The sequence below is a fragment of the Pinus tabuliformis genome, chromosome 5_2 (genome assembly GCF_031772625.1).
Source record: "Pinus tabuliformis cultivar Carrire ecotype Pingquan chromosome 5_2, CPIR1, whole genome shotgun sequence".
In the NCBI taxonomy this organism is placed as follows: domain Eukaryota; kingdom Viridiplantae; phylum Streptophyta; class Pinopsida; order Pinales; family Pinaceae; genus Pinus; species Pinus tabuliformis.
In genome coordinates this window covers 780,946,897-780,972,176 of record NC_142306.1, presented here as the reverse complement: position 1 = coordinate 780,972,176, position 25,280 = coordinate 780,946,897, and the positions used below count along the sequence as shown (strand labels likewise).

Here is a 25,280-nt window from a genome sequence, read left to right as displayed (position 1 = left end):
ATGCATTAAAAGAAAGCCAGCGATCCAAAAGACAAATCAAATAAAAAATCATTATAAAACCTTATTTGATACGATATAAATGAAGTTAAATTCAAAATATATGTTACATTTTCTTTATTTCATTGGTTAAATGGTCCCTCCTGTGCCAAGGGAATTAAATGTGGAGTTCATTAAAGAGTTTGGTGAATGTTTATTTGTCCATCAATTTTTTCAAGTGACTGTGGAGTTTATTAAATTCATTGTGTTGCATTATGGAGCAGCGGATCATGGTGAACCTGACTTGAACTGTGGGGATCGATTGGTGGACGTGGTCTGCCTGTGGTGGATCTATGTGAGGGTAGAAGTGCTAGTTCGAAGGTGGAGTTGGCTGCTGGGATTTGTGAAGCAAAATCGTGGATGGGCCCGGATCAACGTGGATCTACGTAGTGGAAGCGTGGATTTGCGAAGTAGAATCGTGGATGAGCCCGGATCAACGTGGATCGTACATCTGAAGCATGGAGGCTCTATCCATGTCCATGGATTTACATGCGACAACACAAACAACCTTTCCTGTAAAATCACCTTCGTGGCTTTGCAATTGCGATGGCAACCAATACCAGAAAGTCCATGTCCTTAATTAATCTCGAAACACTCAATTTAAACTCTGCTTGAACCATGTCTCGTCCTAGAAGCAGAAGATCACCAGGAGGAGGAGGATGGGGGTGATGGTAGAAGCCACTAGTCGCAGTTATTTCTAGGAAATGGTGTTCAGGGTAGAGGAAGAGGCGTGAGAAAAACTAGGTGAAGCTGCAAAATCAATCTCGGATGCTGCCAACTCAGCGGTGAATGCTGCTAAGGAGCGAATTGACAGATTTTAGAATGGCCGAGATGACGATGATCTTAACCACAAGTTTCATAAAGACATTGAAGTTGCTAATGCATGGTTAGGGAGTCAGTCTTACGAGACAAGAAAGACGACTGAGAGGTGGAAACACCAATTTAGGGTTTCAGAGAAGGTTGATGAAGTGGAAGAGTCACTTAGGGAGCATCTTAAGAGAATCGACCGCGAGTTCGATATCACTCAGAAGAGTCGCTCACAGTCTATGGATTTTCACATGAATTTTCCCCAATATAGGAGGGAACTGAACCAATTTTTAAACACACCTTCGTGTCTTTTGCATGAGCTGTCGGTTTAACCATCCTCCAAAAAGGAAGCAGGCTGCAAAAACTACAAGAAATAAATGCGAGTACCCTGAAAGATTAGGTCAACCTTAGAAAATTGGAGTTTGGGACGGTGAATATGTTGAGCCTGATTAACCCAATGTAGAAATGTGAAATTATTAAAATGATTTTGATTGCATGCTTAGAAACTCCAAAGGAAAATGAAATGTGGTATTTATAGATGTTTTGGAATTAGAAGCATTAAGCCTAACTAACTTAACAGAGTGGTTTTGTTATAATTATCTACTCTAACAAACTATGCAGGTTAATCCAAGACAATAATTAAAACAGAAAAAGAAAGAGGACTATATGGTGGATAATAAGGTTGAAGTGCAACAAATATTGATTTTGTGCAACAGTGGAAATTAAATGATGAAGGACAATCGAGTTTATTTGAGTTTGTGGAATAGACTCATGATCATGGTGTATTATGAGTCACATATTGTAATTAGAACAAATATACAGGTCATATATTGCTTTGTAATGGTCAATTGTGGTCCTTGAAATGTTTTATGTACTTGTTGTAAGACCCAGAGAGGAATGCATACCCTTTGTTATGTGTTCCTCAGTTAGAGAGTTTTAACACCCTGGAAGAGTGTGTCATGTGGGATGGATACACTTGGGTGGGTCGTATTGGTTTTAGACTATATGAGGTGAAATTTTATATTTAGGGGGTTCATCAAGAGGTTGGATGAACCATGTATGTGAAGGACTTCCTAATAGACCGACGGTTGCAGCGGTTGGGAACCCATGCATTCTAGTAGATGGTTGTTCCTTTATATGGACATCGACAATTGCATGAACAAGGTACAAGGTGTAATTACCAAACTGGACCAGATGTAGATCTTGCAGATTGATATCGAGACAAGTAGTCATTAAGGGGGAGTGTTGGAAAATGTAATTCCTACTTGTCTCAGTTGTGACTTTCTATGTAAAGGAGTCTGTTCCTATTCTATAGGAGTGGTTATATCTATATGTCCCTAGTTTGGTGTGTGGTTGAGATATTCTCTCAACCAATTGATTGTGTGTCCAAGATAGTTTCCCTATCTTGAGACACCACTTCTTGTATATATGTAATATCATAATTGATCAATGAGAATAATTTTTCACTATCAAATTTTATCTTAAATACGACTTTGCATTATACATCGACAATTTCCAAACATGTGTATGTAAAAATTGTTTATATGAAGTTTAATTATTTTACATTTTTTAAAAATTTATTTTTTATTTATTAAAAATGTATTTTTTAAATATATAAATAAATTCAAAATCTTGAAATTTCAAAATATTTAGTATATTAGCAACCCACATTTAATATTTTAATATTTTTAATCAAATTTCAAATAAAACTCAAGAACAATACTCATTAATATAATTTCGTCAATTTCCAACCTTACATTTTTCAATGAGGTAATTGTTATGATTTTTTAAGGATATTTTAGATAGCCAATTATCATAGGTGTCTTTAACTAGGCCTCTTCCATTGTTATAACGGGAAGACTTCTTTAGTTACACTCTTTCATTCCATTGTTATAACGGGAAGACTTCTTTATGTACGTTTTTTCATGGTATGAAAGCCGGTGTTTCTTACCATATTGATTTTTTTTATTTATTTTTTATATCTTAATGGGCTCTTCAATTGGTTGGCAAGGTAGTGGCTAGCTATGTAAATCAATCCCTTGCTGTCGCAATTGTATATTCAGGTCTCTCTAGAAACCCTTCTCCCATTTTCTCCAACGGTGAACACATAACTCTTTGTAGAGGTGTTTCTGCCTACGAAAAAGAGAATTGGCATCCATTTATTCCCTTGCCTTGCCATTTCTCCTATAAGTCATAGATTTAAAGGCATTAGTGGCTGCTGATTTGGAGAACCCGATCATTGATATGAAAAGAAGAGGGATGGATCTAGGGCGATTCTAGTTGATAGAACTGAACCACATGTTGGTCCCAATGAGTGGATATCGTTCCAACAAAGGATGGACTTCTTTTGAGGATTGCTAAGAGCTCTAACTGGCACAACCAAATTCGTTGACACCCGCTACCATCAAATGGCGAAGAGGAGATACGAACGATGTTTATGAGATCCATGCTTTTCATTTGATGAGCTCCACACCTTGGCAGTGAAAAGCATTGGATACAATCCAGTTCCTTGTACTAGAGTTCGTTAAAATATATAAGGGAAGTGTCGGCCAATGCCTATGACTTATGGCATTGTCTAATTCCATTGAACAATTTTTCCGACAAAGAGGTCTATGGCATTGTTCACAATTTAATTCTTACGCATGTGTAGCTATTATTGGATTCCAAATCAGTAAGCGTGCATCCTCAAATATATGGAGAGTTTATTTGGTCGCTACTTGAGTTCCAGTTACTAAGCGGCCATGTTGCAAGATGTGTAGGAGTTGTTGATCGCCAGGTATTCAAATTGAATCTGTTAAGCTCTTATGATATGTCACAGGATCAAAACCATGCCCTGAATCTGCTGTAATTACTGTGTCTTGTCTAAGGATGATTTTTGAAAAGTTGAGTAGTATGGATTAGCAGTAGCACCTGAAGCAAAGGCCCATTGTTTCCAGGATTCTAAAGAAGACACACTTAATGGCCTAACGGATGACCCCTTGCAAGGCCGAGCACCTAGTCTCACCAACTAAAGATGACGATGCATGGGAATGATATTTCTAACCTAAGTATTGTTGACCTGCAAGTTTATAGTTGAAACAGGAAATGAGTTTGCTAGTCGTGTCTTTTTAAGGGTGCTTGAATGAGAATCATTTCTCTTGTGAGCTATTTTCATCAAAATAAATATTCTACTGTCATTTATGATCCTCGGAAAATGTGGTCACTTGCAAGGTCCTACTCTCTTTATATATGACCTATGGTTGACCATTTGGCTGATTAGTGTCTACATAAGCAACATAAAATTATTTCTCTTAGTCCTCGCTTCTATCACAATAGACCAGAAAATTTTATTTGATCTACCCGTTAAAATGCTAAGGGGATTGACATTTATCAAATGTCCAGATTATATTATTCATTGATGGTCTTCTTGTCCACTCTAGGAATAAATGAAATTTTAAGTTAGTCCTTTGCATTTATGGTGCAATGCCGTGATACTTACGTGTAAAGTGCAATATTTCCATTGGTGTGTTCGATACCTACAAAACATGAGAATTAGATCCATTTCTCTTATGTACTTGCCATTTACCATTTTGGTATGTTTAGAGTAGGGGAATCTCCTTTATATCACAACATCTCCATCTATAGAGAGATATTTTAGGCCATTATTAATCCACTTGCGATAATGAGAGGGTCATTCAATTCCCTTCTCCGGTTTAACTAAAACATATTCGACTGGTTGTAAGTTGACCGGTGGTTGCTTCTCTTTTAGTTCACTTGCCAACTTGTTGTGTTCTGAACATTTTATCATAATGGGTTACAGATTGGATGAACTACCTGAGAAGAAGGAAACTAATCAACTTTCTAACAAGGTTCTTCACTTGCAGTTAGTGATTGCTCCCCTGCAAATAGGGAAAGAAGAACTCAAGAATTAGTTTTAGACTACTATGGACAAAATTAGTAAAGTTGATAGTTTGGGGACACAAATGGAATTATTTTCCATAATCTGACAGATGAATTTTAGACTAAGGTCAATTTTGAGGAATTTAAGGATCTCCCTAATTTAGAAAATGTTGGCTTGAAGAAGGAAATTTATATGCTAGAGGACAAAAATTCCCAACACTCTAGTGAGGTTGCTTATTTAAAAGCCTCAGTGAAAATCTTTCATGAAAAAATTTCCCCTCTTTAAGTAGACAACAATAGATTATGTGATCAATATCAAGCCTTGTATGAAGATTTTGATGCTTTGTTGCTACAATTGGCTAAGAAGAATGAGATTATTTAAGCATTGCAAGTGTGAAAACATGACCCTAAGCTGGAAGTCAATCAACAACAAAATGTTGAAGGGAAGACAGCAATTGCTGAGCTGGATAGATTACCTTCATCCTTCATGATCTTGATAATAGGCTTAATGTTGATATTGGTGCTTCCATTACACCTGGATTTGAAAAAAACACAATTAGTATTGGATCTCAACCATTGAGAAAAATGTCTTATATTAGAGGAGGACTTAGGGAAAATGGGCAGGGAATTTGCGTTCTTATTGCACTTGAAGTGCAAACATCTAGAGCATGGCTTGGATATGTTGCTATTTATAACTCACTACCTAACCATAGTCATGTTGAATTTGGGAAAGTGTCATTTGTTATAGGTGGAGTGGAGTTTAGACTAAGTTGGTAGAATAGTAGCCCCCTACTAATAACATTGTAACATATGATGAAATTATTGATCATAATGTTATCGATGTTCAAGGTTGTACTCCTATTAGTGCGGGCCTAACTTATAACCTATAGAACAACAATCTGAGCATAAGAATTAAAGAACTTTATATGGGAATAAGGTTTCTTAGAAACCTTGTAACTATGCATTCAGAGAATTGTAGAAACAATGTGAAATAATAAACTATGGACTAGTAACGACCGTCATCATCAACAGTTGTTGGATCGATGGATGGTTATGGAATCATTTGAACATGTATTTTTGGACTTCATATTGTTATGTATCGTTGACCATAGTTACCGATCAAACGAGAAAATTACCTACTACCTGTTTTTTTGAGGTAGCAAAAAACCTCTTGATTTTGAAAAGTGGTGATTCAAAATACATCTTTTTCTTTGGAGCATATTTTTGGCACTTTAAATTTCCTTGTGTATCAAGTATGAACATATTTTTTAAAATGTTAGTGATTTTCATGTTGATTTTGAAAAGTGTTGATGCAACATCAACACATTTTTTTTCGGTCTTATTTTTGACAGTTTAAATTTTTTATGTATCAAGTATGAACATTTGCTTTTTAAATGTTAGTGGTTTTCATCTTGATTTTGAATAGTGTTGATGCAACATGAACCCTTTTTGTTTAGAGGGCTTATTTTTTACATTTTAAATTTTCTAATGTATTAAGTGTGGATATTTTTTTTTTAAATGTTGGTGAATTTCATGTTGGTAATAAAATATAAAAATAAAGAAAAAAACATGACAAAAAAAAATAATGATAAAAGAAACCCATAAAAAATATATATATATATAAAAAAAAAACTTGTAAACATAAAAAAATTAAACAAAAAAAATAATATAAAAAAATAAATAAAACAATGAGGAAATAATTTCAGAAAAACACATAATTTAAAGACAAAAAATAAAAATTAACCAAAAAATAAACACAATATCAAAATCATTTTTTTTAATTAAAAATAATAAATAAATAAACAACATAATTAAAAAATAATAATATTTTTTTTAATTTAAAAAAAACAAATAATATAATTAAAACTAAAATAGTTAAAAAGAAAATAAAAATAATAAAAATAAAAATTTAAAATAATTAAATTTTAATTTGAAAAAAAAACTAAAAAAAAAAGAATTTCGCTTACCCCGCGGCCACCAGGGCATGAGGGCGAATTCCCAGAATCAGCCTCCCTGCCCAAGTGGTCATGGGCCTGGACCCTCGGCGAGTGGCGAGCTGAGAAGCTCCTCACCCACTCAGGGTGCAGGCTTCGCAGCCTCCTGGGAATCAGCCTCCCCGTCCAGGTGGCCGCGGAGCATGGCCTCTGGGTGGGTGGGGACCTCAACGCAGCTCCCCATCCACTTAGGGGCCAAGCCCCACGACCTCCATGGCAAGGTTGGCTGATTCTGGGTGGGGAGGTTGATTCCGAGAATGGGTCTCGCCGCTCAGGAGGCCGCAGGGCCTAGCCCATGGGTGGGCGGGGAGCTGCTTGCATTTCCCCACCTGCCTAGGGGCCAGGCCCCGTGACATCATGGGAATGGGCCTCCCCACCCAGGTGGCCACGGGGCTCGACCACTGGGTGAGCGGGGACCTGAGTGTAGCTTCCCCAGCCCAAGGGCTAGGCCTCGTGACCACCTAGGTGGGGAGGCCGATTCTGGGAATCAGCCTCCTCGCCCATGTGGCCGCAGGGCTTGGCCCCTACGCGGGCAATCTCCTCGAGTGCCCATGGGCTAGGCCCCATGTCCCCCTGGGCTGGCGAGCTCCCCGCCTGCCTAGAGGCCAGACCCTGCAACCTCCTGGGCAGGGAGGTCGATTCTAGGTGGGGAGGCTGATTCCAGGAATTAGTCCCCCCACTCAGGAGGTCAGCTTACCCGCTTAGGGGCCATGCCCCGCTACCTCTTGGGCGGGGAGGTTGATTCTGTGTGGCGAGGCTGATTTTGGGAATCGACCTCCCCGCCCTAGAGGTCACATGGCCTGACATCTAGGTTAGGAGGTTGCTTTCGGGGATCAGCCTCCCTAGCCAGGTAGCTGCGGGGCGGGAAGCTTGATTTCAGGGATCGAACTCCCCGCTGAGGCAGCGGCAGGGCGAGCATTATTATTTTTTTTTTTTTTAGTGTTATTTTTTTTTTTTTTTGTAATTTCGATTTTATTTTTAATTTTTAATTTTTAATTTTTTAAAATTTTAATTATTAAAATGTTTCTAAATTTTAAATATTTTTTTTTAATTTGTTTTTTTTTGTTTTTTCGAAAAATTAAGGTTTTCTTTTTTGTCAAATGTTTTTTTTTTTTTAATATGATTTTTTTTTTTTAATAGCTTTTTTTAATATGTTTTATTTTTCAAATTTTGTTTTTTATTTTTTATTTTTTTTGTTATTTAAAAAAAATTGTTTTAATGTTTGTTTTTTTTCAATGTTTTTAATTTTTATTTTCGATGTTTTTAATTATTATTTTTAATTTTTTTTTAATGCTTTTTTAAATTTTTTTTCTTTTTTTTTTTCATTTTTTTTATGGTTTTTATTTTGAATTTATCTTTTTAATGTTATTTTTATAAGATTAATTTTTTTAAATGTTTTATTTTATTTTAATTAGTTCTTTTAAAGTTTTTTTAATTTTCTTTTTTTAATTGTTTTTATTGTGTGTATGTTGTTTTGTTTTCTTTTGTTTTTTTTAAATTTATCTCATCAATATTATTTATTTATTTTTCTATTTTTTAAATTATTTTCTTAAAATATATTTTTTTGAAGTGTTTTTTTTTTTAATTTATTTTTTTTATGTTTTTTTTCTTTTTTGATTTTTTGTTGTTGTTGTTGTAATTTTGATATTTTATAAGTTACTTTTGTTTTTATATCTTTTATGTTTGTTTTTATTTTGTTTATTTTTTAATATATTGTTTATATTGTATTCTTTTGGGTTATGTTCTTTAATTTTTTATGTTAAAGTATATATTTTTATTTACTTATTATTATTTTTTTTCAATTGTTTGTGTTTTATTTTTCTTTAGTTTTTATTTTTTGAATGTTTCCATACTAAGCAAAGTCTTTCAGTAGAAATCACATAAGAGAAATTTTTGGCCGATGCATTTCGAACCAACCAGTGTGGTTCATCAGCAAGACCATATGAAGAGACAGACCATGGCAAAGGCTTAGATAGAGAGCAATGTAGAGTCAAAAATTTCAAGCAACGACTATATTTAAACAATAATATTTAAATTGTGATATTAATTTATGAATATATTAAAAACAAATATTATTAAGTAACGACTATATTAAATGGGTACTTTTTTAAAAATAATATTTAAATTATGATATTAGTTTATTAATTTATTAAAAACAAATATTAATAAGTAACGGTTATATTAAATGACTAGTTTTTGAAAACTAATATTTAAATTAATTTATTAAAATCAAATATTAAAAAAAAAACAAACAAAAATAAAAAAATCAAAGTCAAACTCCAAACAAGGAGGGAAGTCAAAATTTATAAAAAGGGTCATGACCCTGATCGAGACAAGATCATTTAATAAATAAAAATAATTAATGGAAATATAATAAACTAAATTAAAAATAATTAATGGAAAATAAATAAAATAAAACAAAACAAAACTATACACAAGTCAAAAGATATATATATATATATATATATATATATATATATATATATATATATATATATATATATATATAGAAAGAAAGAAAAATAATCAATAAATAAAATAGGGTCAACAATAAAAATGGGGCTGAGGCCCATTAAACAAATAATAAAAATACTAAAAGGAGTCAAGGACGAATATGATGATAAAATACTTAAGAAAACACGAAGGGTCAAGAAAATAAACTCTAATGAAGAATAAATCAATGATAAATACTATAAAAAGGACACAAATACATACATCGTTAAACAAGCAGTCAAAATAAATGCAAAAAAGAAACCTAAAAACCTAGGAGGACACGACAAGAACCCAACTTATACTAATATTGCAACCATCGTCTCTATTCAAAATATTGGGTCTTTCTTCAATTTCTAAGGCCTCCCTCAATTTACGATGATGGAAATGACTACCCCTAGCAACAACTTGGGCCTCCTCAATGTAGATGTGATGCTTAGATTTATCTACGTGCTCTTCCAAAGCAGAGGAGCGGGTCCTACCATGTTTGATGTCAACGACATGCTCACGAATCCTTTGATTAATTGAGCGACCAATGTCACCAATGTAGGGAGTCCCACAAGAGTATGGGATAACATAAATATCCTTCATATTCTTGGGGTCCACTTGGTTTACAGATCTAAGGAAGCTCCTGATGGTATTTAAAGGCTTAAAGGTTGAAGCCAGCTTATGCTTCCTTAGGACCCTCACAATCTTTCTAGTGGCCCCTTGGATATATATATATTATTGGATATGTATGTTTGTATTTACTTGTTTTTTTGTTTTTTGTTTTTTTTGTTTTTGGTTTAATTTTTTCAATGTTTTCATATCCCCAATATATTTTATTGCATATATATGTCAAAATAAAAAATATGTAGAAGTAATAAGTCTAGGAGAACATTTTTTTGTTGATGGTGTACTTCCTTAGCTGTCGATATAATTTTGGAAATGACAATTTTTATTATTATTAAATGATCTTGTCTCGATTAGGGTCTTGACTCCTTTTTATAACTTTTTACTTCCCTCCTTGTTTAGAGTTTGACTTTGATTTTTTTATTTTTAGTTTATTTTTATAATAAATTAATATAGATATTATTCTTCAAAAACTAGCTATTTAATATAGCGGTTTCTTATTAATATTTGTTTTCAATAAATTAATAAACTAATATCATAATTTAAATATTATTTTTCAAAAACTAGTAATATTTGCTTTTAATAAATTAATTTAAATATTATTTTTCAAAAACTAGCCGTTTAATATAGCCATTACTTAATAATATTTGCTTTTAATATATTAATATATGAATAAATTAATATCATAATTTAAATAGTATTGTTCAAATATAGCCGTTACTTGAAATTATGTCTCTACATTGCTCTCTATTTAAGTCTTTGCCATGGTTTGCCTCTTTATCTAGTCCTGATGATGAACCACACTTATTGGTTTGAAACGTGTCGGCCAAAAATTTCTCTTATGTGATTTTTATCAAAAGATTTTGCTTAATTCATTATGGATCATAGAAGGCTGAATACAGAAAATATTTAATATGTTTATTAGTTTTGATTTATTAAATTCAAAAGAAATTTATTTTTAATATTAAATTATTATAGTTTTTAAAAACAATTTCAAAATTTCAAAATCTTAAATTATTTAAAAATAAAATATTGACACAAATTTCCAAAAAGACTCCAAAATCACATATAAATTCATTTCTATTTATAAAATTGTTCATTCATCATAACGGAAGTGTTTCCTTTCCAGTTACTTCAATACATTATATAAAACAAAATTATATTTAATAAATTGTTATTAATATGATAAACTTAAAATAAAAATAAACTAATATAAATTAAGTGGTAATAATCTTTTAAAATAATATTAACACCATCGCTGAAAATTGTTGTAATTTTAAGGATTTTCATAGAGGTGATATTTTATCTTTAATGTCATCCTTGGAATTTTAAGACTTTTCAAAGACATGATATTTTATCTTTCTTTTTTCTGTAAAGGTTCAGTGGGACTTTATATTAATAGAATACAGTAAAATACATGATGCAGAGTGGGAGTCGATGGGACCTCCCTGTGTCTGCCTTTGTACAAATGAGCTGGTTTAGTCTCTGCTCTTGCTTTTTTTTTCTCGGAGTGGGTCGTTGACAGCTTGTAGAATTATCAGTAGATGCAAATATGGAAGAATCATGGGAGCCTGGCATACGCTATGCTTGATGGTCTACCTTGTTTATGGTGTGGCATTTCTCTTTGAGTTCCCCCTCCTCCAAGTCTTGCCAAAGGATGTGATAATCTTCAAGATTGGACTGAACTCCAGCATTGGCTATGGCGTCGGCCAGCTTATTTGCAGTTCTTCTGACTGCTTGAAAGGTGATGCCTTGAATGTTGCTGAGATGGGCTTGCAGATCCTTCAGTATTACCGAGAGTCTCCAACTGGGTGTAAGCTTGTCCACTTGAGTGCCATTTTGAAGTTTTCTCATCATCTTGATGACAATGTCCGAGTCTCCTTCCACCACCAGAGGTAGAAATTTGTAACGGTCAGCGAGGGTGATGCCTTTGATAAGAGCGATTAGCTCTGCAGCATTGTTGGTATTTGTGCCCAGATTGCCATGGTAAATAAGCTGGATATTCCATGTGTGGTCCCTGATTGCTCCACCATACCCGGCTTTTCCCGGGTTTTGCTTTGACACCCCATCGAAGTTTAGTTTGAACGATGGAAATGGAGGCGTACCCCATTTGTCCTGCTTCATCGCAGCGGTGGCCTGGTTCCTGCCTGTGGGAGTGGTCCGGGCTTTGAGATTGAGGATTTGGACTATCCTTTGGTCATTTGGTGACGTATTCCCCTCTTGCGGCATTATGTCCATGGCGTGGATCGTTTCTGTTATTAGCTGCCTTGTTTTTCCTATTAGCCTGTCCACTGTCATCGCTGAGTTCTTGAAGATTCGAGCATTGCGCTCTTTCCAAATAATCCATACCACGGCTCCTGGAATGAGGTTCCATGCCCTGTTGACCAGATTATTGGGGGATATGGAGGATCGCCAATTGCTCAGGGTAAGGCAGATCGAGTCTCTGTTTCTGTCGGATTGCCTGAATACAAAGGCCATATCATCCCATAGAGCGCAGGCGGTGGGGCATGTGTTGAGAATGTGGTTGAGCGTTTCCTGATCATTCTCGCAGAGGGTGCATCGAGAGGGCCCGATGAAACCCCGTCTCTGTAAATTGTTCCAAGTAAGCACTCTGTTATGCAGGACCAGCCAAGAGAACAGGGTTATTTTGGGCCAAGTGCCTCTGCTCCAGAGGGCGTGCCATTTGGGGTCCGGTTGCCAGTCAAGTGAAGCAACGATGATTCTGTAGGCTTCTTTTAGATTGAAAGTTCCTTTAGGATTATTTCCCCATCGTAGGATGTCTTCTCTGGTTGAGGTGAGGATCCTGCGCTGGTCTAGATGTTGTAAGAGATGTTCTATATTTCCATTGTGGTCTTGAGTTAGCCATTGTTCTTTGGTTAGCCATTTTTGCCAAGTGGTGGCTAGTGTTTGGGGTTTCCAATAATCTTCTACCTTTCTTAACCCTGCCTCTTGCATGTCATTTTTTAGAGTAGTCCACTCTGGGTGGTCTAGAGGAGGGAGTTGCTGCCAAGCATCTTCCCAGAAGAGGGTGGTGTTGCCTTGGTGCACTTCCCAAAAGCTGTGCTTCTGAACAATATGTCGATTCTCCCATACTTTGTTCCAGAGGGGGGAACCTTGAGTGTTGCCAGTGAGCCTAATGAGGTCTTTGTCCTGGATTTGATTTGTGTACTTTGCTTTCCATAAGGTGCCCCATAGGGAATTAGGATTCTCCATCCATCTCCACCAGATTTTTACTGCTATAGCCTTGCTTAGGATTTCAGGATCTCTTAGGCCCAGTCCTCCTGCCAGTTTTGGTTTGCATATGTCTGTCCACTTGAGGAGGGCCCATTTGCGCTTCTTAGAATCTCCATTCCAGAGGAAGGACCGTTGGATGTTCCGAATGGATTTATATACTGATTTGGGTGCCGCTAGGGCTGAGAGCATGTAGGCCGACATTGTTTGAAGAACTGATTTGACTAGTACCAGTCTGCTGGCCATGTTTAGGGCTCGGTGAGTCCAACTACTTAATCTGGCCTTCATTTTGTTGAGGAGATCTTCCCAATTTGTAGCTTTGGGGGCATATTCTGAAAGTGGGATGCCAAGGTATTTGGTTGGAAGGGAGTTCCTCTGAATCTTGAGAATTTTGCTGAGATTTCTCTGCACAGGAATAGAAGTGTTGAAGAAAAATAATTTGGATTTTGTTAGATTAATCTCCATACCTGAGGCTTCCGTGAAAGTACTTAGCACCTTGTTGAAGGTTCGAGCTTCCTTTACTGTGGGGGTTCCCATGAGCATTGTGTCATCGACAAATTGCTGATGCATTACTGTGGGGCCTTGATGCGCAGCTTTGATGCCTTTGAGCTGATTTGTTTGGATTGCTTGGGATAGAGATCTTCCAAGGCCCTCTGCCATGATGACAAAGAGAAAAGGTGACAAGGGATCTCCTTGTCGTATACCTCTGGATGGGAGGAATGGTTGTAGGGGGCCTCCATTTAGCATGATTGAGAAGAATGCTCCTGAGACCATTTCCATTATCCAGTTTATCCAAATCTGACTGAAGCCGAAAGCCTGGAGGATTTCTCTGATGTAAGTCCAGCTGATTTTGTCAAAGGCCTTGGAGAGGTCAAGCTGAATGAGCATGCCAGGGATCTTTTGTGTTTTGATAGAATGCAGCACTTCCTGGTTGAGAATAATGCTGTCAGTTATCTGTCTTCCTTCAACATATCCAGACTGTTCTTGAGAAATGATTGAGGGAAGGATAGGTTTGAGTCTGTTGGCCATCAATTTTGAGAGGATTTTATAGATGACGTTGCATAGGGCTATGGGTCTGAATTTGTCGGGGGAGTCAGCATGATCAGATTTGGGGATGAGGGTGAGGAAGGTAGCATTGATGGCTGGCAGCACTCGCTTGGTTCTGTGGAAGTTCTTAATCAGATTGAAAAGGTCGGCTTTGATAATGTGCCAGCAAGCTTTGAAGAATTCAATTGTAAAGTCGTCTGGTCCAGGGGCTTTGTCAGTGGCCATGGTGAAGACGACTTCTTCAATCTCCTACTCAGTGAACTCTCTTAAGAGAAGGGAGTTTTGCTCCTCCGTAACTAAGGGGGGAATGGCACTAATGACTTTGTTGATAGCTTGGGTTCTATCATGATTGGGCTCAGTGAGTAGTGACCTGAAGTATAAGTTTAGTTCAGATCCTATTTGCTCTCTGGTTGAGACCTTAGCACCATCAGCTTTTTTGAGGGATAGAATACGGTTGTTGGCTCTATGCTGAATGGTTGATTTATGGAAGAAGCTTGTGTTACGTTCCCCATGTTTTAGCCACTGCACCCTTGATTTTTGTTTCCATAGCAGCTCTTCTTGTCTTAGCCTATCTTCCCATTGCTTTTGAAGGTTTGATTCCTGAGCTAACCTTTCCTCGTTAGGCCCGTCCTTGATCATTGTTTGTTGGAGGCCCGCCATTTTTTCCTCGAGCTCTTTTTTGGCTTGAAAAATGTTACCAAATGTGTTCTTGTTCCAGCATTTGAGCTTGGCCTTGATGATCTTGAGCTTTTGCTGGAAGATGTACATAATGTTATCGCTCTTTACAGAGGTTTGGGTCCACCAGCTCTGTATATTTTGCATGAAGGTTGGATGATCTATCCAGAAGCCTTCGAACCTGAAAGGCCTGTTTTGAGGCTTGTTCATATTGGTAAAGTGCATCTGTACTGGCCAGTGATCTGATCCCCCAATGGGCAGAATGTTGGCTTCCATGTCTAGATTCTGGAGCATGATGGATTCCGATATGAGGAACCTGTCAAGCCTTGATGCAACTTGCCTATTTCCCCTTGCTTATTGTTCCAAGTGTGTAGTCCATTGACTGTGGGAACATCAATGAGTTTAGATGCAGCTATGAAGGTACTGAAAGCTTCCGCATCTTTATCCAGTCTTCTTAGGCCTCCTTTCTTCTCCGCTAGGTTGGTGATCATGTTGAAATCACCACCTAGGATCCAGTGGTTGGCGCCATGGTGTTGTATGATTTCGTTCAAGTCTTCCAGCATCTTGAACTTCTCCTGAATTCGTTGAGGTCCATACACATTGGTGATGCATATCGTTTGTTGTGAGTCTGGCATGTTGAAGATGACTGATAGCGAATGCTTAGTGGACAGAGCATTCTGCATAAAAAGCTTGTTTTTGTTCCAAAACATTAGCAGCCCTCCTGCTTGCCCAATGGCTTCTGTGCTTGTGCATTGATAGCCTTTTGCAAAGAGTTTCTTAAGCGTCTCTATGTCGTTGGATGAGCATTTGGATTCTTGTAGTAAGACAAGGTCTGGAGATTGCGTGAAAAGACGGTTTTTGAGGATTCGTCTTTTGGAGGTGCCATTTAGCCCTCTGATATTCCATGTTGTTATCTTCATTGAGAAATCTTCGGTGTGGATAGGACCAGAGCCCTTATTTTTCCTTCATTGATTAGGCGCCTTCCGAGTTCTTGTATTTGTTGCTTTGTCGATTTTCTCCCCCGTTTTCTTCCTGGACCTTTCGACCTGTATTGGTCCAGGTCTAGGTTGGCTTGGATGCCTGTTTGGCTGCTGTTTCCCCATTGCTTTTTGGCTGCATTCTGGTTGAGATATTCTAACTGTAGGTATGCCATTTCAATTTTCTCCAAGTGTTCCTAGGGAATGGCATTCACTCCCTGTTTGGACCATTGCTCGTTGACCTCCTGGAGATCCAGGTCACCCAGGATTTCTTCCAGGGGATTGATAGGAGCAGTTGAGGGCAACCGATCTGGATGAGTTTCTATGCAGGGAGGGGTATGCAGAGGGTCGTGGCTTGTATCACTGTGACAGGGGTTGGGCTGCGGGATTTGAAGCTGTGTCTCGGTTTGGGGTTGGTCAGGGTTTGGGATGGAGATGATTGAAGGGCTTGATGATTGAGACTGCCTGGGTGGATCTTGAGTCGGGGGGGGCATGGGATTCCAGAGGGTTTTCGATTGGATCAAGGTTGCCTAGAACTTCAAAGCTATTCAGCTGGGTGGGGGTTGGGTTGGAGGAGTGTTTCAGAGGATTTTTTCCTTTCTGCTTTTTATTTTTCCTGGAAACAGGGATGAAATCTGGGGGCGGGTTGTCTGCTTTGTCTGCTTGGGGATGAGGTGGGGGTTGATTCAGGGGGCACCCATGACTAAGATGTCCATGCTGTCGGCATTTCCTGCATCTAAAAGGGATGTTTTCATAGTCGATGGACTGCTTCCAATGAATTCCTTTGTGGATCAGAGCAATATGACCTGGGAGGGGTCCTGAGACATCCATATAAACACAGATTCTAGCATAGGCAGTGTATTTACCTTGAGATGTGAGATCTGAAGTTTTGACGAAGACGCCCAGCTTGTTCCCAATGGCTTCCAGGATCTGCTTATTCCAATAATCCACAGGCAAGGAGTAGAGTCTGAGCCAAACTGGAACTTTTTTGAAATCTTCCTGCTCTGGGACAAAGTTGGGCTTCCAGTACGTCATGTAGAGTCCTGCCGAGTTGTAGAAGTATGGGCCTCCTTCGAAAGTGCGATCTCTGTCTTCCCTGTGGGTGAAGATGACCATGAAAAAATTCCTTTCTCCTAGCTGCAGTTCATAATTCCCTTTGGGCTTCCATTTCTGGTTTATCCACCAACAGAGAGCTTTTTCATTGAGTCGCACTCCCATGAAACGACAGATTAGGGCATGTTTGCACATGTGATCTCTGTATTCTTCGATCCAGGGGTCTTCGATGATTAATGAGGGTGTTTCCTCCGATAACGGTTTGCAGGGGGATGAGCCTGTTGTCCCGTTTTGGCTGGGGACGCTTCTCTCAGCCGAAGATCCATTGGCTTTCGAGGTGTAGTTTGCCGCCGGAGCTTTGCCTTTGTCCCTGGATCGGGAGCCTGATGAGGTAACGGCGGGCGTAGGAGGGAGGCTGCCAAATACGAAGGGGCCGAAGGCTGGGGGGGTCGATCCCCCCCTGAGGGTGTTCATGGAGCGTTGCGTCTAGGGTTTAGTTGCAGGGGTTTGGATGAGCATTGTCACTAAAAATCAGTCTTGGCCAAATGAACTTTTTAAAACAGGCATGATATTTTATCTTTAATACCATGCCTAAAAATCGTTGAAATTTTAAGACTTTTGATATTTTAGCTTTAATGGCATGTCTATCGTTGGAATTTTAAGTTTTTCTAGTGTCATGATATTTTATGTTTAATGTCATTATTATAAGATGTTGATAATTTACCTCGAAAAAAAAAAGACATTATTCCAACATCAACACTTTCATTTTCAGAATGTTTTTTCACAAAAATGGCTTTTACTTCCATTTTTAAAAAATGTTGAGAATATACCCCAAAAAAAAAGGGGTTATTTATGCATCAACACTTTTTGTTTTCAGGCTGTTTTTCATGTTTTTTGGGGGTTTTGGGGCTAGAGTATCCATTTTGAGGTACTAGTTCCCATTTGATTGGTAACTATGTTATTGGTTTTGTAGTCATACAACATTCCTATTGTCTAGTGTTGATTTGTTTTTGGAAGTTGTCGACTAGTGTATTTTTCTACTCGGTCATTCAACTAAGATATTTGTTAGGATTTTCTCATTGTTGCTCCCTCGTTTATGTTTCATCGGGGGAAGTTCACTGATAATAGAGGCTATTGTTGCTACTTTGTTGTCTAGTCAAATGATCAACTAGACTTGTTGTCTTGTTGCTTTTTTGTTAACTACCTTGAAAGTATTTCCTTATTTGTGTTTGATCAATGCTAATGTGGACAATGTTTAGACATCTTCAAGAGTATTGATGTACTATGTTTTGATCAAATTTTGTAGTGCGAACAAAATAAGTAGGAGAAGTTGTGCTGTGTAATTTATTTTTCCTCAAATCTGACGTTGCTAGACTTCTTGTTCATACCTTTTAGAGTCAACAAGCCTCATTGTTCATTTTCTAGATGTGAGTGGTTACTTTTGTTTGAAGCCTTTGTTTTGGTCCTTTATCGACACCTATTTGTTTGCTACATTTATAAGGTGGTTGTAAGTAGCCTTTGTTTTGGTCCTCTATCCACGCTTATTTTCTTTGCAACATTTATAAGGTCGTTGTAAGTATTTTTCAATCGCATGAATACGAAAATGTATACTCCAATGTCGGGCATCTCCTTGATGGATAAGGATGATGCTTTTAGATCGGATGGAAAATCATCGATGGGATGGATCTATGATATATATGATTTTATCTCTTTGTACAATTCAGTGGGAATGGACAAGTAGTTTTTCTGGAAGATTTGGTATTGGAAGATGCCAATGAAGCTCAAATGTTTCGGTTCGTTGGTCTGGTAAAACAGAACACTGATGTGGAACAATATATATAGGAGAGGCTTCTATGCACTTGGAAGATGCTATGTGCAACTTGGCAAAAGAAGATACACTTCATCTTTTTCTCAAATGCCCTTTTGCGATGGAAATATTGACTCGTGTGCTACAAAGATTGAAAATCATTGGCCAATGGGTTTTGAACTCCATGATTCATTGTATACACACGTGGAGAAAGGAATATGAGGAATATAGACAACTTCATTTCTTTATCTTTTGGGGCATTTGGAGAAGCTAGAACATGCTCATATTCGATGAACATCCTTTTGATATGGTCCATTGTTGCATCAATATAGTTGTATTTTTCAATAAATATAAAATGGTGTCCTTTAAGAATTTGAAGAGATGTATTAGGCCTAAAAAATTCTTGCTCAGATATCCATACGAGTTTTTTGATGGGGCATCAAATTTTATAGATGTGGATGTGGGCCTACATTATTATGAACGCCAACCTTTCTTTCTTTTTCAGTTAGAATGGTGGATATTGCTCCAACACCAGGCCAGAGATCATTGCCCTAATAGGCATCCTCTTCTGCCTTAAATGCATGTCCATTGATATACTAGATGTTTATGGAGATTCTTGAGTAGCTGACTAGGTAAATGGAATGACTACATTTGATCTTCCACTACTTATAAATTGGATGCATGGAATTGGGTGAATGAAAACACTATTTTAATAAGTGTGTCTCTTATGTTTAGAGAGAAAAAAATCATACTACTAATGTCCTTTCAAAATAGAGACACTCTTCAAGGCTGGGAAAGATCAATTACATTGTTCACTGCATGAGTAACATACAAAGAATTGATAAAATTTCATTTACATAAATTTTTCTTAGCATCTTTGAGATAGGAATATCTACTCGTAGTATTTTACTTATTATCAATTTATATATGTCTTCAAAAGCTATGTAATAAATATATTTGACTTGATTTATGAAATTTTTATAACATAAATGTATATGATAGAACAAATTTACAGAAACGTAATTTATGTAACACTCTTATAGTTATCAATTTATATATGTCTTCAAAGGCTATGTAATATACAAAGGTTTTCTTTTTGGGGAACAATATAAATATATTTGACTTGATTTATCAATTTTTTATATGATAGAACAAATCTAGATAAACATAATTTATGTAACACACTAATAGTTTGGTATATTTACATTGTAGCTATGTTAGATGGATCGGATCTATCGCATCATACTATGTAATATAATTTTTGTTTTAATACAAATATCCGTGCTTTTTTCTTTCTTGTAAAAAAAAAAATGCAATTACGCGGTGCAAAAAAGTCAATCACATCACGTATACTTCGATTAAGTGATGTAAAAAGTCAATCACATGCTTCGGAAAGGCTCTCTCCACATTACAGTGATCACAAATTCTTAGGTTGGAATTCAGTAATCCAAATTAAAAACTGTGATCACAAATTCTTAGGTTGGAATTCAGTACGCCAGATTAAAGAAACCAAAATGTTGGAATGTTTGAATAGTTTTTAAAGGGTGGAAATGAATGATATTTTCTTAGTTAATTTCTAAATTCTTTAGAATACGCTATTAGGAAAAGAATACGTATACTTGATTAAGTGATGTAAAAAATCAATCACATGCTTCGGAAAGGCTCTATCCACAGTACAGTGATCCAAATTAAAAACTGTAGGTTGGAATTCAGTAATCCAAATTAAAAACCGTGATTACAAATTCTTAGGTTGGAATTCAGTAATCCAAATTAAAAACTGTGATTACAAATTCTTAGGTTGGAATTCAGTAAGCCAAATTAAAAAAATAAAAAATATTGGAATGTTTGAATAGTTTTTAAATGGTGGAAATGAATGATATTTTCCTAGTGAATTTCTAAATTCTTTAGAATACGCTATTAGGAAAAGAATACGTATACTTCGATTAAGTGATGTAAAAAGTCAATCACATGCTTCGGAAAGGCTCTCTCCACAGTGCAGTGATCACAAATTCTTAGGTTGGAATTCAGTAATCCAAATTAAAAACTGTGACACAAATTCTTGGATTGGAATTCAGTAAGTCAAATTAAAAAAATCAAAATGTTGAAATGTTTGAATAGTTTTTAAAGGGTGGAAATGAATGATATTTTTCTAGTTAATTTTTAAATTCTTTAGAATAGGCTATTAGGAAAAGAATACGTGTATACTTCGATTTAGTGATGTAAAAAGACAATCACATGCTCCGGAAAAGCTCTCTCCACAGTACAGTGATCACAAATTCTTAGGTTGGAATTCACTAATCCAAATTGAAAACTGTGATCACAAATTCCTAGGTTGGAATTCAGTAAGCCAAATTAAAAAAAATCAAAATGTTGGAATGTTTAATAGTTTTTAAATAGTGGAAATGAATGATATTTTCCTAGTTATAAATTCTTTAGAATACGTTATTAGGAAAAGATATGCTTCGTGACCGAGTATGTGACTCTTGAAAACACAAGTAGCTACTCTCTTTTCTCTAGTCAAATATTATTTTGTGGCCAAGAGTGTACATATTTTCTCTAGTCAAATATTATTTTGTGGCCAAGCGAAAGGCCTGCTGATCTTATCCGATCAGATTGCAGATATGTTGAATGTTTACAGAGCTCGTTATTTTGCTTAGCAAGTAATTTTTTGAGTTTTTTCTTTTTAAATGGGATTATATGAGTGTTTTAATACATAAGTCATCAGTTTAAGATCAAACTATCAATCCATTTATTCCTTCTCAGACGAAGAATTTGTCTGAAGAATCAGTTGGGATGTTTACATGGCGCAGCCTTGTTCTGATAGCCTTCAGCACCCTCGTCATACAGCATATCCCTGCACAGGATCACGGACATACCACTTTCGCGTTCCATGGATTTAATGGAACCAACTTGATTTTGGATGAGGGTGCTTCAGTTATCCGCTCCCAATCCGTTCTAGCCCTCACAAATCGCTCGCAATTCCTGATCGGTCGCGCGCTGTATTCAATTCCTCTGCAGATGAAAACAAACAAGACGCTTTCTTCCTTCAGCACTACCTTTATTTTCAGCATAGTGCATCCCCGCGCTGAGGCAGGCGGGAGCGGAATGGCCTTCATCGTCACCCCCTACACATCTCTCATGGGCACTCTGTCGGCCGAGTATCTGGGTTTGCTTAACTTCAGCAGCAACGGACACGCATACAATCACTTGTTCGCAGTGGAGTTCGATACGAACAAGAATGTGGATGTCAATGATACTGACGACAACCACGTGGGCGTGGACATCAACAGTGTCTTATCTGTGAAGACCAATCCTGCCGGGTATTGGAATGGGAAGGACTTCCATGGAATCAGCCTCAAGGGCGGACGGAACATACAGGCCTGGATCGATTACGATCATCTTCAAAGCCGCCTCAATGTTACCATCACGTTGGCCGGCTTGCCCAGACCGGAGAGGCCGCTAATATCTCTGAAAATAGATCTGCACAGCGTTCTGCAAGAGAAGATGTTCGTCGGCTTTTCAGCGGCAACAGGGAATTTCGTTGAAGACCATTACGTTCTGGCGTGGAGTTTCACCACCAAAGGTAAGGCACCAAACCTCGATATCTCGCGTCTGCCTTCCTTTGCTGATACTTATTCCAAACACCGAAGCCGGGAAGTCATAGCCAGTGTTACACTGGGAGCTCTGGTTCTCTTTTTTCTGGTAGCTGTGGCTGTTTTTCTTCACAGGGCGAATTCCAAGGAAACGGTAGAAGAATGGGAGCGAGATTTCTGGCCCCATAGATTTAGTTACAAGGATCTCAAGATCGCCACGAAGGGATTCCGGGACGAAAATATTTTGGGGTCCGGGGGTTTCGGCAGGGTTTACAAAGGCATTCTCCCCGGCAGCGGCCAGGAAGTTGCAGTGAAATGCATAACGAAGGAGTTCGGTGAGGGAATGAAGGGATTTGTGGCAGAGATATCAAGCATGGGACGCCTGCAGCACCGGAACCTTGTTCAGCTCCGTGGGTGGTGCAGGAGGCACAGGCAGCTGTTCATCGTTTACGACTACATGCCAAACCTCAGCCTGGATAAATTCATCTTCGGGAACCCGACCACGCTCCTCCCGTGGTCTCAGCGATACGTGATCCTGAAGGGCGTGGCGGCGGGGTTGCTGTATCTGCACGAGGAATGGGAGAAGAGGGTCATCCATAGAGACATCAAGTCGAGCAACGTGCTTCTTGATTCGGAACTGAATGGGCGGCTTGGAGACTTCGGCCTCGCGCGGCTGTATGATCACAGAGAAAATCCTGAAACGACTCATGTGGTGGGAACGATAGGGTACATAGCACCGGAGCTGATACACACGGGGAAGGCCACTCCCAGCACCGACGTGTTCAGCTTTGGGGCTCTGCTGTTGGAGGTCGCGTGCGGGAGGAAGCCGGTGGATCCATCCGTGGACGCGGAGGACATATTATTGGCGGAGTGGGCATGGAAGTTGTACAGCAAGGGGAAGCTGCTGGAAGTGGTGGATCCGAAGCTAGGGGAAGAATATGATGTGACGGAGATGGAGAGGGTACTTAAATTGGGGTTGCTGTGTTCCCATCCAGATCCGGAGAACAGGATGAGCATTCGCCATATTTGTCAAATACTGGAAGGCGAAGCTCCTCTTCCTGACCTCCGCGAAGATTGGGTTAACGTGATCAGTATTAGCGGTCTTTCTCCGGGAGGCCTTTTCAGGTACTCATCTAATGAGATTTTGCAGGAAGTGTCGAGCAAAAGGCAGTCAGAAAGAAGGTTCGCGCTCAGTTCGGCTTCTATTTTGTCGGATCGAGTTGTTGATTGAAAATTTGTGTGGGTGGTACGGTGCTTTTCCAGAACTATCAAACCCTACAAACAATTTCACGTTAAGGATCTGTTCAATAAACATTATTTCAAAATACAGAATGACGTTTGATCCATCTAACGGTATATAATATAAATATGCAATAGTGATTTATGTGCTAAAATCTAGGAATAAGGTGCGTTTATGAAGATATTATATGTGCTAAATTCTAGGAATAAGGTGTGTTTATGAAGATATTATTTTGTTAGTCAAGCCAATCTAGTTTATTTTATTCTAGATTTATTATCTGAAGAAGAATTAAATCTCTTTACATGTAAATTTTCTTTTTGGAGTGTAGAATTTGAGAAAAAGTTTAGGAGGAATTTGATCTCTCTAGGAGCATGATAGATGGATCTAGGCTCGTTAGCACCAACGACACATTTTAGATTATTGTTATTATGTATATGTTTGACACATTTTAGATTATTATTATTATGTATATGTTTGAGATAAATTTCTCACTTCGAAATTTACATTATGTTTTCTTTGTTTGATATGATTATATCATTCATAGTGGTTTATGCGTTTATGTGTTTGGATTTAGATGGTAATGTTTGTGAATGTTACAATTATTGTGTTATATTTCTATATGTGGATGTAATTGTTTGTTAGTAATTAGTTGGTCATGAAGAAGAAACACAATCTTGTCAATAATTTGCAAGATGATTGATACTGAACATTTACCTAATTTAATTTTAGGTATTGCAACTTTTGACAATTAATAATTCTTAATAGTGTCCAAGTATTACCAAGTATTACTAAATATATCTTGAAGAGTAGTTTTAATAATTCACTGCATCAATATTACTCTTGAAATCATTTGTGTCATTGCTTGAAATAATTTATTTCCTTCAAAATATTTTGATGATTTTTTTTATCTAGTTTGTTTGTCAAGAAATAATGTAATTTTGATTTATTTTTTTTAATGAGTAGCCATATTTACATTATTTGTTGGTTTTTCCAGCTTTTCATATCGATTATATGAAAAGAATAGTTGACATCGTAAACCATTCAATTCCTTAACTTGATCTATTGTAGTAAACACCATACCTTGTCTTTCTTGCTCTCCAATATTAATTGGTTGAATTACTATAACACAAAAATCAATATCAATGCACATTGTGAGTCATTTTTTGTGCTTACACTGAAATCAATGCATCTAATGCATGCAATCAAATAAGATTAGAGAATACCTAAGCTAAAATCAATGAATCTAATGCAATCAATAAAATAAGATTAGAAATCAATATCTACACTAAAATCAATGTGTCTAGTGCAAGAAATCAATTAAGATTAGAAATTAGCATTTACATTGAAATCAATGTATCTAGTGCAAGCAATCAAATATGATTAGAAATCAATATCTACACTAAAATCAATGCATCTAGTGCAAGCAATCAAATAGGATTAGAAATCAACATCTACATTGAAATCAATGCATCTAGTGCAAGAAATCAAATAAGATTAGAAATCACCATCTACACCAAAATAAATGCATCTAATGCAAGCAATCAAATAGAATTAGAAATCACCATCTACACTGAAATCAATGCATATAGTGCCCATGGGGTTTTGGATTGACGGTGAATGGGTGCGTTGTTAAGGCACTTCTTGCGATTGGTCACCGGTTCAAATCCCCCGTGGGTACCTAGGTTAGTCTTAACTAGAAAAAAAAAGAAATCAATGCATATAGTGTAGGAAATAAAATAGAATTAGATATCAACATCTACATTGAAATCGATGCATGTAGTGCATGCAATCAAATAGAATTAAAAAACATCTACACTGAAATCAATTCATCTAGTGCAA

The 25,280-nt window shown here is 37.2% G+C and overlaps 1 protein-coding gene and 1 pseudogene across 1 annotated transcript; one reads left to right on the top strand and one right to left on the bottom strand.

Annotated features, from left to right (window-relative positions):
- Window positions 1–15,049: 15,049 nt before the first annotated feature.
- On the bottom strand, window positions 15,050–15,691 carry LOC149161602 (uncharacterized). The gene has a single exon (XM_089434932.1). The coding sequence runs from the start codon at window positions 15,689–15,691 to the stop codon at window positions 15,050–15,052; it is 642 nt and encodes a 213-aa protein (XP_089291058.1).
- A 5,801-nt stretch (window positions 15,692–21,492) lies between these two features.
- Window positions 21,493–23,573, top strand: LOC149161601 (L-type lectin-domain containing receptor kinase IV.1 pseudogene; annotated as a pseudogene).
- The last annotated feature ends 1,707 nt before the right edge of the window (window positions 23,574–25,280 follow it).

Coding starts and splice junctions, on each gene's coding strand:
- LOC149161602 (XM_089434932.1), bottom strand. CDS start 15,691: ATGAAGATAACAACATGGAATATCAGAGGGCTAAATGGCACCTCCAAA.